At 43.0% G+C, this 14,242-nt stretch overlaps 1 protein-coding gene across 1 annotated transcript in view; it reads right to left on the reverse strand.

The window, feature by feature from the left end:
- The window catches only part of ptprn2 (protein tyrosine phosphatase receptor type N2), a 192,591-nt gene that overhangs the window by 130,346 nt on the left and 48,003 nt on the right, over positions 1 to 14,242 (reverse strand). The window contains exons 5-8 of the mRNA XM_056299232.1: positions 12,926 to 13,376; positions 11,737 to 12,033; positions 1,166 to 1,206; positions 97 to 542 (exon numbers count right to left, since the gene is read on the reverse strand). Of these exons, the coding sequence (XP_056155207.1) occupies positions 97 to 542; positions 1,166 to 1,206; positions 11,737 to 12,033; positions 12,926 to 13,376 (1,235 nt within the window). The remainder of the gene's footprint in view (positions 1 to 96; positions 543 to 1,165; positions 1,207 to 11,736; positions 12,034 to 12,925; positions 13,377 to 14,242) is intronic.

Here is a 14,242-nt window from a genome sequence, read left to right on the forward strand (position 1 = left end):
GAACCGGTGTGACGGAAACCCCATTAAAGTAGATTATTGCAGTGTGTGTACAATGCTTTACCTGAATGAAAATACATTAAAATGAATCCTACTTACTTTGAATTAGTGATGATGTAGCCGAAGTGTCGGTCCTTCCCCCTGCTGGAGAACTCCTTCACTCCCACGTGCACAAGCTGAGTCTTAATTGTCATGCCCTTCAGCGGCTCCTCTGACTGGTTGGTCCCAGCCGTGGCTCCCGCCTTCCCCCGGATCCAGCTCTCCACCTCAGAGTCCACCTGAGCGCCGGGTGTCATCATGCCGCCGGTTAAACCCGCAGAGGGGTCGCCCTTTATGGCCAGTGCCACGTGCCTCTCGGTCCAGGGCGGGAGCACCCGGACTTGGCCCTGGGTCGTCCGGCTTTGGACATTCTCAAGTCCAACTGTTCTCTGTCCGGCACTGGAGCTCGCCGGCCCGCCACCATTGACAGGACTATCGACTGCCAGAGCATCATCGAAGGGCTCTCGGTTAAGGTAGTCCAGCAGCTTGGTGAGGAAAGCCATGTGCTGTGATGGATTAAAGTTAAGACTTCTCTTTAAAAGCAGTGGAGGCTTTTTCTGCAGCATTTTTTTTATTCATATATCTAACCTTTGACTTGATGTTCTTTTACAAGAGCTGAATAACTTTGGAGTACAAATAAAGGTCTTGACAAGTCTTTCATATTCTGACAAAGTACTGAGAACTGAAGCGTGATGCATTTAATATAGTCCATATATTTAATTTGGGTTTGAGGTTTATTTCCAATTAGCTGTATTGTTTCTCCTGCAAGAGTGGACGCATTTGTTCTCTTCACACGTTTACTAAAACCAAAATAAAAGAGGCACAAAATCATTGCGAGGCTGCTGATTGAGATTAAATTCACCAAACTCAAATGAACTTGCGAGAGAAATGTAAAGAGGGTTCAAGTCAAACATGTGGGGTAGAAAATAACAAGGGAATCTCAGTCTCAATCTCTTTTAATTCATAATTTATTGCAATTATGGTCCTGCCGTCAACTGTATTTCAACGATGAAACTTTAAAATCACCCCAGAGCAGACTTTGGTATTCAAAAGTGAATAAAGTATAAATTACATGTTTTTGTCCCACAGAAACCAATTTAGTTGCTGAAGAAAAATAACTTTAAATCACCTTGTCAGCTGGCTCTTTACTTGCACCGTCTATTTGCTGGCCTGAAAACAAACACAACATATGTGAACAGATTATAAGAAAACGGCAGTTCCACAATGGTTGCACTGTTGATGAACAATATACGGTTACATTTATGCATTATAATGCATTTCTGAATTTACATAGCATAAAGGTATGGTCACAAATGCGCAAAATTAATATTGGCGAATATTGCCCTCCCATTCAACTCCATTCTACGCAAGCGAAGGGGCTAATAAAACATTTGCTACCGGTGGCGAAGCAAATTTGCATCTTTGCTTCGTGTGGAGTTCAACTTTGGTGAACTTTGACCGGCAAATTTCGCGAATTTGCTTTGTCACCGGAAGCGAAGTGGTACTCGGGCTTGGCCTCATTGACATTTTTTTTTTTTTTTGGAAAGAGCCACATTGCAAAACTATGCCTCCTCACCCAACCTTCATAGGGTCATAAAATGCTGTTATTGGGAAATTGGATTATTAATGTTACTACTGGAAGATGTGAAATCATGCTTTGATGAAATGCACCAACTAGCACACAGGGAGAAGCCTCGTGCAATCTGTCAGAAATTGGAGTGACAGATCATTCGCTGAAATCAATACTCGGAACGGAACATTGTGAAACAACAAGAACTCTTATTAATTTTTTCCATGCACTGGGCTCCATGTAAGGATTTAGCTCATTCAGTGGAGTTCAACAAATGACCAATGGAGGGAAGCAATATGCCTTTGCTGTAAATTCATCAGAAGAAGAACAACGTTACCGTTAGAAAACTCAAATTTGGAGACTTGACAGATTTGCAGTACAGTCGTTGAACATGCCGCTGTCTGAGTACTGAGGCTTCATAGTGCTTTAACGACAACGTGAAATATTCGGAGCGTATCTTGCATCCGAAATGTGACATATTCACGGTGGGACAAAGCGTAGGGAGGGACGTGATTTGATCCTTCTGGATTTGATTGGCTCGTGCAAAAATGGCAAAATGTTTCTCACCCACCCGCTTTGATTTGGCTACGCAATCACAAAACGTGACAGTTTTAGAGGAAGTTAAGGTGATTAGATGTTGATATAAAACAAGTAAAAAAAAAATCTGACTTTTTGGGATTTGTTTCTGCATAAATTGTTGAAAAGGTGCATGGTATGACCGAGGAAATGAGCTAACAAGGTAAAAAAAAAAAGAAAAAAAAGAGAGAGGCAGTTTTCATTTCACGTCGTCTTTAAATTCATACTAAACACAGACCATTGTAAACCGTAGGCCCTGCTCATACCTGGCATTTAAATACAGGTGTGGCCGCACCCAAGGCAAATTAAGAATCCGATCGCCCAAACCGCATACGGAGATCGTCAGAAACACATATGACCACATTAGGACAACATTTTTCATGTGCGCAAGCGGAATTGATTTATTTTTGGACGCCAAATATTACCATGACATAATTATACAATTAACATAGGTGCACCAGTTAACCTGGCCTACCATCGGCATCCGTAGTCAACAACAGCACCTTAGGGCCGGCAAGAAGAAAAAAAACTACCTAACAATAACCTAAAAAAATATATATACAGAAACACATAAAGAATTACTTTAGCAAACAGAAACAAGTCTTCTATCATATCAACTTAGTTTTGTTTGCTCTGATTTAGATTTGTTTACTCATTTAGTTTTATTTACTCTTTTTTCCCGGCCGTGTGATGGCCTGGCGGCCTGTCCAGGGTGTCTCCCTGCCTGCCGCCCAGTGACTGCTGGGATAGGCTCCAGCATCCCGCGACCCTGATTAGGACAAGCGGCTTGGATAATGGATGGATGGAAGTTGGAATTTTAGAATTGAGGTTAGATAAATAAGACAAAATAATGTTCAGAAAACGTTCAAAGGCAATTTCATGGAGTCAGGTGTCTTCAGTAAAGAGCAAACAACCGCCCAGTAATCACAACAAAAGTGGCATGGCCTTCAAATAAGTAACATAACATACACTATACTGTATGTAATGTTACTTATTACAGTATAGACCGAACCACTGAGACTGTTTACACCTGGCATTAATATATACATCTTGGGTGATTCGATCACAAGTGGACAGCTCTAAGTCAGTCACACCTGGTATCAGAATGCATCTCCACATGTGTTTCTCAGGTGACCACTCATGATTGGCTCTCACTTCCCCGCTCTACATGCAAATAAACACGTTACATCACTGCGGTGGGGGGCTGTGGCTTAGCCTCGGCTGCAAACAGAGAGGGGGAGCGTGGCTGGCGGTATGTCAAACTAACAACCTGTCCCTGTCCCCGCTGTGAAGCTGGGTCCTGGCTGACTGACTGACACACATGGAGACCCAGGAGAAACACAGGAGTGAGGGGGGACGGAGAAAAGGGGAGCCACACGCTCTTGAAAGGAGAGAGCGAGGAAATGGCTGCGGCACCAGAGCGCACCGGCCTGTGAAGGACTGAAAAGACATTAATTAAAGTCTGTGTTAATCACCTAAAACTGGGGATGCCATAGGCGGCACTATTAAGAGACTAGGAGGACTTTGGCTTCGCCAAAATTATAACTGAAAAGTTAACCTTCAACAAAATCATGATTTTTTTTTTTTTGGCAGTTACTCTTGGCAACCATTAAAACTCATTACTGCTAGTCTAACATATCAGGGAAAGACGCGGGATGGAAGTCTAGAAGAAGGGACATTATTATTATTATTATTTTAAATTCATATTATTTCAATTCATAATTATTTTAAATTCATAAATATTTTTTGAACGTTATTATGAATTTTATTCTGCTCATTCTATTTCAGTACCAACCATCGCAGACTATCCTAGCGTAAAACAATATGCGCTTACACTGACGGGAGCTCTTCATTTCGTTACGTAGCTGGTGTATTGCTAGGTACTTGTAATACCCTAGTCGTTAAGGTGGGAAAAGCTGATTATTTTCATTTTCAACTCGCTATGAATTATGGGTATAATGTATTGGTAAAATAACAAGCATGAAACCGTCCAGACCCCTGGTGCACCCGATGCAAGTTGCAAGTGCCTCCTACTAAATATCCCTCTCAGGTCATCTGTGAGTGAGTGAGTGAGTGACCACAATTTGTGACGCACAGCCCACGGCGGCCATTGCGCGGCGCCGTGGAAGAAAAAAAAAAGAAAGGTTATAATAAATATGGGTTTGAGATCTTCAGTCTACCAGCCACAGCTTATAGGCTCACGCAAACACTCTTTTCATTCTGTTGTTCTGAGATGTATGACTGTAATATCCTTTTAAACAATAACAAAACACACATCTCTGACTGGTAACGGCAAACTGACCTCAGGATAAATGAATGTTAATCTATGTGAACAATGAATGCAATTATATTATGATTATTATTTCATAGCATGGTGGCCCAATGGTTAGTGCTGTTGCTTCACAGCAAGAAGGTCCTGGGTGCGAACCCCGGGGTTGTCCAACCTTGGGAGTCATCCCAGGTGGTCCTCTGTGTGGAGTTTGCATGTTCTCCTCATCTCTGCGGTGGGGTTTCTCCGGGTGCTCCGGTTTCCCCCACCATCAAAAAGACATGCATGTTAGGGTTAGTACTCCTGTCTGTGCCCCTGACCGAGGCACAGCAAGACGAACTGGAGTTGATCCCCGGGTGCTGCACAGTGGCTGCCCACTGCTCCTAGCTACACAGCTAGGATGGGTTAAATGCAGAGCTGAATTTCCCCACGGGGATCAATAAAGTATCTCAAAATCAAAATCAACAAATTATTCTGTTGCAATTACATATAGGCCTAATAGGAAACTTGACTGTAATTTTGAATCAAACGCTCACAGCTGAATAAGGTTCAACTGAGTCGTATTTTAGCGTGACGAGGACTCTCTTATTTGTAAAAGCCAGTCTATTTGTTGGGTTCAGCTAATTTTGCCTTGTGAAAATCCTTGGAAATTTAGCTTCCCCGTACCTGATGCCCTTAGCGCCGCCCATGGTGTCCGCCATCATCTCGAACCCTCCCCGTGGCACAGACGTGTCACAATCACGTACATAAACACGTAAAGGAGGACCGAGGCATCGAAGCAAAAGGCATTTAACAAAATTTGACATCCTTGCTCACTTGCGCCTCATTTAAATGCGCCATCAATTAGTCAAAGAAGGTTGAATCAGGTCATCTGGATACAACATATATTGACAGATACGTTTCATCACTCAAGTATTGAACTGATTAAACCTTCTCTGATTTTCTTATCTGGATTATTGAGCATGCATCAAGACGCCATCAATTAGTATGACGTATTTCAAATCAATAAGCCATTACTGTCAATTATTCTACCAAATTATGGTGTCACACAAAATCTGAAGTGATCTTAAAGAAATAATCATACCATAACTGCACTTCTTTTCTTTTATTTCCACTCCACTTCGTTGTGAAGTGCAACAGGTTTTTAAATAATGCCGTGTAAATAAACATTATTATTCTGATGATGATGATTTGGATCTGTCTGAAAGCCTTCAGACCCCTGACCTGCTATATTGTATTTAAGAAATAGTCTATGGGTAAATAGTTTCACATTATTACTAAGGCAGGGGTGCAGCAAATGCATATCGCGCCAGATGGAGACAAATACTCTGATGAGTTAAATTAGCTGCGTGAATCAGCAGCGCCAGGCTCCGATTGCTTGCCTTCTTTCATTTTGTGCTCAGAATATACTGCCAAAGTTGAAACTCATTCTTAAAACCTATGTGGGAAAATGTAAATATCTGAACACGAGAATTTGTAACTCTCAGCCCAAATCCTGTCATGCTTGACCCGATCACGTCGGTTCAGGCTCAGATAATTTAATTATTCCAGCGGGTTTGAGAGGGTCAGGCTCTGCACTGCGGTGGATAAATGAACTTGAACCTGATGTGGAACTTGAACGTGTAAGCGGGCGGGGGCTCTTCGACAATTGTAGGTCTAATGGTGTGTTAGAAATTACAGACAAGGTAAAATAAATAAACCCTGAGGAGGCTTTGGTAAAATAAGCGTCAGGTAGACAGCCTGTGTTTTTACTCACTAAACAGCTGCTTTATAGCCTACCTGCAGTTCAGTTTGTCACCTCTGACAGTTCAGCTGCACTCGGCAGAATCATGCAGGATATTTTTTTTATTGAATATTATTTCTATTGCTTACTCAGAGGATGTCAGTTGACTAAGCGGTCCTTTAATGCAGCCTGTGCATTCACACTTCAAATGGGATGTGGACAAATGCGTCCCTGGCCACCTCCGAATGTGGCCTGAGAAATTGGACCTCAAGACGTATTGAGGAAGCGTTGGGTGCATTCAGACCTGCACCTAGAGCTGTCCACTTGGGATCGGATCACTCAGGACACATGTTAGTGCCAGGTATAAACAGCCTCACTGTGACATGGCGCTAACAACAGTCACTTCCGGGTAGACAATTGGCGGTTGACTTGAATTGCGGAGATATGTGAAATCGACAAACTTGTTTATTTCTGTTGTCATTTTCAGACGTAACTGTAATGTTTAATATAGTTAAAGATGGAATGAGCAGGATTTGTTAGTTGTGGTTTGTAAACACAACATACAAAGTTGCCCCCCAATGACACCAGAAAGAGACGCCCTCTGACTACAGTTGCCAGAACACATCCCAGGGTACGGGCCAACTCCATGTCACTCTTCATTCCCATCCCCTCCTTCCGTGCTCGCTAGCGGATGAAAGCCAAACCCAAATTCACTCTTGTTTTGGAACCAGCTTTGTCTGCTCGGCATTTCTCCTCGCTATATTTGAGTCCTTTCGGCGCTGTGTCCGCCATTGTTGTAGCTTCCTCTTGGATGCGTGCTTACGATCTCGATCTGGCACCTGGTCGCTATGTTTTATAGAGTCCCGCTGCCCAAAGGTTAACTCCCAGTAATGTCCCGTACACAGCAAAATAAGAAAATACAGGCAGAGGACAGGGTCTCTGCAGATACAGACACCGCCACACACATGGAGTGGGTCATAAGTGATGATTGAGACGGATTATGAGTCTATACATTTATTTTTTTTAGGAAAATCCTACTTGTTCTACCTTTAAACATGGTGGTCTGACCTATCTGACGTTTCCGCTGTGCTTATTTTATGTGCTGTGTTGCTTTGCTAGCATCTTTGATAAGCCAAATCTACATCATCTATCTACATCTTACTGTCGGTCAAACTAACTGCTAGTTTTGGGTAAACTCAATTTTGTTTAGTCCACGGCCCAAAAAGTAAATTAGGTCTCCAACCTAACGTTAGTGAAAGTGTTGTTACTAATGACATATGAAAGCATCAAACATGCATCTTAGATGAGATGTAGCTATATACTTTGAAATAACATCACGAAAAAAGAAAACGTTCAACATGTTGCCGCCAGATGTTGAATTAATTTGATCAATTACAAATCAGGGACATTTCATTCAACAATGCATGAAAGGCTGCAAGGTCAAGTGAAACAGATTCAACCCAGGAGAGAAAGAGAAAAGAGGAGTATCTAACTAAAATGGAAGGAATCTCTGGTCTATATGTATGTCTGTCCTTCGATTTTCTCAACAACCGCTCATCCGATTGACTTCGCACTTGGTAGGTGTGTTGCTGAGGACCCAAGGAAGTGCAGTGTTGTGTCGAGCGTGAAGATGTTTGAATGTGCGGTTGTGGAGAAAACCAAAGGACAGACATGCATGCATACACACACAGACAGAGACGTTCTTCCCGTGGCAACCGGATGAACAGCGCCACTCTGACACTGTGACCCACATTGTGGTTGAAGGGGGGATTACACCCGAACGGGCACTGCACTAGTGCCTTTGAGCACGTTAGCTCTTCACAGAGGGAAATCTGAAAAACCCGAACCCTCCTACACTCTATCGTTACCTGGCACCACCATACACCGCAAGACTAAACCATTTTCTCTTCAGTTGACGGTGTATCTCAGTTGCACCTCGTCCCTCTCGCCCCAACCCACACCCCCATTTCCTCCACTCCATTAAATTATGTGCACGTTTTAGTCATGTGTCAGTCATGAACAAGTCGGTTATAGGGTTAGGCTCTGCTATCGATTTGCACTACGGTAGCATTTTTCGACAAGGCAGCATTGTCAGAACACCAGCTCCTCTAGAGAACGATGGGAGCCGGCCCCGTCTGAGAGACGATTCCTTTTTCTTTCTTTTTTTTTTTTTGTAAATTAATACAAGACAGAATAATAAGATGATCCTATAATTTATGTGTTAAATACGACCCAGAAACATCTACTTTGGTAAGAACATCAAGGTGAGACCCCCCCCCCCCAACTACCCCACTCTTCCGAGCCGTCCCGATCACTGCTCCACCCCCTCTGCCGATCCGGGGAGGGCTATATGCCTCCTCCGACACATGTGGAATCACCAGCCACTTCTTTTCTCCTGACAGTGAGGAGTTTCACCAGGGGGACGTAGCACATGGGAGGATCACGCTATTCCCCCCCAGTCCCCCCCTCCCCCCGAACAGGCGCCCAGACCGACTAGAGGAGGCGCTAACAAAGCGACCAGGACACATACCCACATCCGGCTTCCCACCCACAGACATGGCCAACTGTGTCTGTAGAGATGCCCAACCAAGCTGGAGGTAACACGGGGATTCGATCCAGCGAGCCCTCTGTTGGTAGGTAATGGACCACTACGCTACCCGGACGCCCCTGCATGGTGAGACTTTTGTATGTTGCACTGGTCGCCAACATACAAAACATAGTAGTTCAATGTAAATAAAACATTCAATACACGTGTAATAGTGTTTGATGTTTTTACATCATGTAAAGTTTTTATACCAAACAATGTAAAATTATGGTATTCTGGAAATTAGAAGGTTTAGTATAATTATGTCAAATACTGATATATGTACACACATAATAATCCTAGGTCAAAACATTGCTGAATTTGGCTGAATTATAAAAGCCAGAAGTGGTGCTAAATGAAGAGCTGGCTCTTCTTGCTGAGCTGAGCCAAATAATCTGGCTCACGAAGAAGAGCTGGAATTCCCACCACTACTGTACGTGATGCCAGGGTTTTCGACCCACAAGTTATTGTAAAAACCATTGTGACTGGCTCTATGCTGTAATAAGTAACATAACTTATTACAGTATACCATATAGGAAGGCTCTGGATGCAAAATACGTTCAGGGCTTAGGGTGCGTTCAGACTTTCATTGCCAGACTTGATTTATTTTCATAAAGCAAGTGACGCAGGAGACGGGCGGGGTGGCAACCTGTAAAAAGTTGATAAATACGGAACTTTTGGGCGATATGAGCAACATATCACTCAGTATTAGCCAATCAGATTCAAGTATCTCACTTCTTACCGACCACGCTGAAACAACAAACCAAATTTTGGTTCCTATTTCCAAGTTCCCGGTAAAACAAAAACGGACGAGAATTGTTCATTTACGGTCTGTAGATTCTCAGGTTTATACAATGTTCAGCTACAGGGCTATCACAATAAAAATTAAATGCACTGATAAATAAATTTTTAAAAAAAACACATCGAAGCTACTTTGAGGAACCTAAAAAACAAAACAAAACTAAAAACAGGTTGATAGGCTCAAAAGCTGACAACACCTTGTATCTGAACACAGCATTAGTAGACAAATCCAAAGTTTCCCCAAACAGTTGATTCACTATTAGATGAATATATAATTTAGGCTTCAACCCCTGTGACCCTAAACAGGATGACATGGGGAAAAAAATATTGAATAAATCTACTTAGATGTAAAAGCTGCAAACACGTACTGTGGCCTGCTATACCCGTCTATAACCTTAAAAGTATGGTTTAATTTATGTAAACAAGTTAATATACGTTTTACACTACTGTCCATAGGTCCATAAACCGTAGCTCAAGTCAAGTAAATGTAAAAGTATTGGGGGAAATACATGGAAATTCTCCGACAAGACTACACTGAGTGAGTCATATTGCAGAAGTGATATCTGTGGTTATTTAACTTTTGAGTGGGAAAGCGTGTGAACAGAATCAGTCATAGACATAATCTAGATAGCTAGCTAGCTGGCTAGCTCAACAGATAGATACACTACGTATATGGACAAAAGTATTTGGACACACCTCTTAATCATTGAATTCAGGTGTTTCATTCAGACTCATTGCCACAGGAGTATAAAATGAAGCAGCTAGCCATGCAGTCTGCATTTACAAACATTTGTGAAAGAATGGGTCGTTCTGAAGAGCTCAGTGAATTTAAGCGTGGTACTATCATAGGATGCCACCTTTGCAATAAATCAGTTCGTGAAATTTCTTCCCTGCTAGATATTCCACAGTCAACTGTAAGTGGTATTATTGAAAAGTGGAAGTGTTTAGGAACAACAGCAACTCAGCCACGAAGTGGCAGACCACGTAAAGTCACACATTGGGGTCAACGAATACTGAGGCGTACAGTGCGTGAAAGTCGCCAACACTCTGTTGACTCAATAACTGCAGAGTTCCAAATGTCCTCTGGCATTAACATCAGCACAAAAACTGTGTGCCGGGAGCTTCATGGAATGGGTTTCCATGGCCAAGCAGCTGCATGCAAGCCTTACATCACCAAGCACAATGCCAAGCGTTGGATGGAGGGGTGTAAAGCACACTGCCACTGGACTCTGGAGCAGTGGAAACGTGTTCTGTGGAGTGACGAATCATGCTTCTCTGTCTGGCAGTCTGATGGACGAGCCTGGGTTTGGTGGATGCCAGGAGAACGTTACCTGCCTGAATGCATTGTGCCAACTGTAAAGTTTGGTGGAGGAGGGATATTGGTATGGGGTTGTTTTTCAGGGGTTGGGCTAGGCCCCTTAGTTCCAGTGAAGGGAAATCTTAATGCTTCAACATACCAAGACATTTTAGACAATTCTATGCTTCCAACTTTATGGGAACAGTTTGGGGAGGGCCCTTTTCTGTTCCAGTATGACTGTGCCCCAGTGCACAAAGCAAGGTCCATTAAGACATGGTTGGGTGAATTTGGTGTGGAAGAACTTGACTGGCCCACACAGAGCCCTGACCTCAACCCCATCGAACACCTTTGGGATGAACTAGAAAAGAGATTGCGAGCCAGGTCTTCTCGTCCAACATCAGTGCCTGGCCTCACAAATGCTCTTTTGGATGAATGGGCAAAAATTCCCAAACACACACTCCAAAATCTTGTGGAAAACTTTCCCAGAAGAGTGGAAGCTGTTATAGCAGCAAAGGGGGGGGGGGACTCCATATTAATGCCTATGGTTTTAGAATGGGATATCATAAAAGCTCCTGTAGGTGTGTAATGGCCAGTTGTACCAATACTTTTGTCCAGATAGATAGATAGATAGATAGATAGATAGATAGATAGATAGATAGATAGATAGATAGATAGATAGATAGATAGATAGATAGATAGATAGATAGATAGATAGATAGATAGATAGATAGATAGATAGATAGATAGATAGATAGATAGATAGATAGATAGATAGATAGATAGATAGCTCGATCCATAAACCAGGTCTAATCAAGACCACAATGTCAAATGTGACATCTTTCCAAACTTTTTTTTTCTCTCCGTTCGAGAAGACATTTACCTTGAAGTGGTCCTCTCTGTGTGTCCTCCTGGTTCAGACTTTGCTCTCTGTGCAAATTCAAGTCCTGGTCTTGACCCAGGCCCACATAAGGCAGGGGCTTGGTCTTACCCTCCCCGTCCCCCCTCGGGTCTGTGGTGTCTGGGGAGGGCAGGGCCCCTGGACTGGGCTCCTCCTTGTCCACCACCTGCAGGGCTCCTGTGATGACCTCAGCCAGCTGGTCCAGGTCTTTTCCCATCAGAGCCTCCATGTTAATGCTGTGCCTCCCCAGCTGGTTCACCACATTCTGGATAAATTGCTCTGGAAACGTGAGAGATGAATGTGGACCCACAGTCACATCAGTCGGCCAACAGATTTTGAAATAGAGATAAAAGGTTAAAAATAGAAAGATCTACTGGTCCCGTAACATAAAAGAGCAAGAAACAAATTGAAAATGTAGTTTGGTGACAATATAATCACCAGAATTTGAAATACTTTTAATAATTTCTGGAAAAAAAAAACGACAAAGATAGGAAACACAACTGACATCTGACTTCGCTGTGAACAGAACGGGATCATTGTCTTAAGTTTGTAATTGGAAGTAGGTCTAGCCAATGTTACATATTTTTGACATCATATCCTGGCTGGACGTTTAACACTGACAATGTAAAACAGATGCTTTTGCACCGATTCGACTGAGCTAAAGTTAGCTCGTCTGAATCATGACTTTATCTACACAACAAGCCAGAACAGCAAGCTGACACATCTGAGATACTTAAAAACTTTTGTCAAAAGAGTGATTTGTTTGAACAGGTTAAAGGTGAAAGCTGTCTATACTTGAATCTCTGCCAATGGCATTTCAGTGAAATCCTATTTAAATGAAACTATATGGGTAATACCAAGTGATAGAATATGAGGGCGAGGTTAAGAAGAATAATGGTGGGGGTGCAGAAAATGTTTGCCAAATTTCTTACCAGTGAAGACTGTAATGTTTTAAAAAAAACAAAAACTCTTTAACTTCAAATAACAGCTATATTTTTAGATGCACTCACCTACAAACACTTGCGGAGGGGCCGCAACCCCCCCCCCACCCACCTATCAACGAATCTACACAGATGGTACAGTTAAACATAAGGACTAAAGTGTCAGTTTGTGGGTGAGTGAGTCAGAAGTCAGGTTCAACAGGTGCTTCACATCTAAAAACAGATCTCACCGTCCATGACACTCAGAGGCTCTTTGGCTGTCAAATGGTTGGATCCGCTCTTGAACAGCAGTCTCTCCAGGCTGGGCTTTGGGCTTTTGAAGCCAACAGCCGTCTGTGTCCGGGGCTCTGGGTGCTCAGCGGCTGGCCTGATGAAGCCAAGGTAGTTGAACTTTCCCCCGGGCCATGGCGCTCCACCACCTGGGCTGCCAGGTTGAGTGACTGTTGCCCCGGCAAGGAGGTGTTCCAGTCGGCTAGAGAGGAGTCCACTCCTGCTCGCGTCTGGGCTTGGGTAGGCCGAAGCTAGATGGGGGATTTTGCCCTCACCACTCTGGGTGAAAACCTTGGTGACTGGAGTTTTGCCAGCTCCATCATGAAGGCTGTAGACAGTGGTCTTCCTCCAACCCTGGTAGGGCTTTGGCTGGCTGGGGGCCAATAGGCTATTGGACATAACGTCTTCATTCTGTGACACAAAGACACCAATTTTCCACATTGAGAGTCCTCCCTGAGACCATAAATATTCCAATTTTGCCATTTGTGTCGGGCTTGAGCAACAATATGTATAGAATTAATTTACAACCGAGCCTGAGGTGCGTCATAGTCTTTGTGAGAAAGGGAGATAGGTTGTACCGGGTCATCACTGTTGTGACAGCTTTTAGCATACAAAAAGGAAGCGACCTGGGCTCGACTAGACAGGACAGGATATGAATAGTGATTCTCAAAGACAACTGCCCTTGGAAATTGCATTATGGAAATCAAAGATGAGATAGTGTCACTCAAAGTGTAATTTCATGCATTTGCGCAACCACATAACAAAGTTGAAAAGCTTATCAAGCCCATCAGCAAGGGGAGTAGTATATTATGCCCCCTATCTGGGAAAAAAAAAGCACATACATACGTGTGTGTGTGTGTGTATATATATATATATATATATATATATATATAGTGTGTGTGTGTGTGTGTGTCTGTACACACACACACACACACACACACACACACACACACACACACACACACACACACACACAAATCATTTGGTCTCAAAGTTAATCATATGATTTTGGCAAAATAAGGTATTTATTTACATACCAGATAGCCTAACAGCAAAGAGCATTGGCACACAGTCATTTAGAAGTGTTCTTTCATTATTAGTATTAATGGTATTGTGGTGGACACGTATTGGGGACAGAATTCAACCCAGGAACTAAGGGTTAAGTCATGGTTGCCCTGGCAGGTTAACGCAGGGTTAAGTTATGGTTGTCCAGCCAGTTTTCTGGTTATTCTTGCCACCTCCGCTCAGTCGAGCTGGGGGTTTTGTTTGTCTCGCTG

The sequence above is a fragment of the Lampris incognitus genome, chromosome 19 (assembly GCF_029633865.1).
Source record: "Lampris incognitus isolate fLamInc1 chromosome 19, fLamInc1.hap2, whole genome shotgun sequence".
In the NCBI taxonomy this organism is placed as follows: domain Eukaryota; kingdom Metazoa; phylum Chordata; class Actinopteri; order Lampriformes; family Lampridae; genus Lampris; species Lampris incognitus.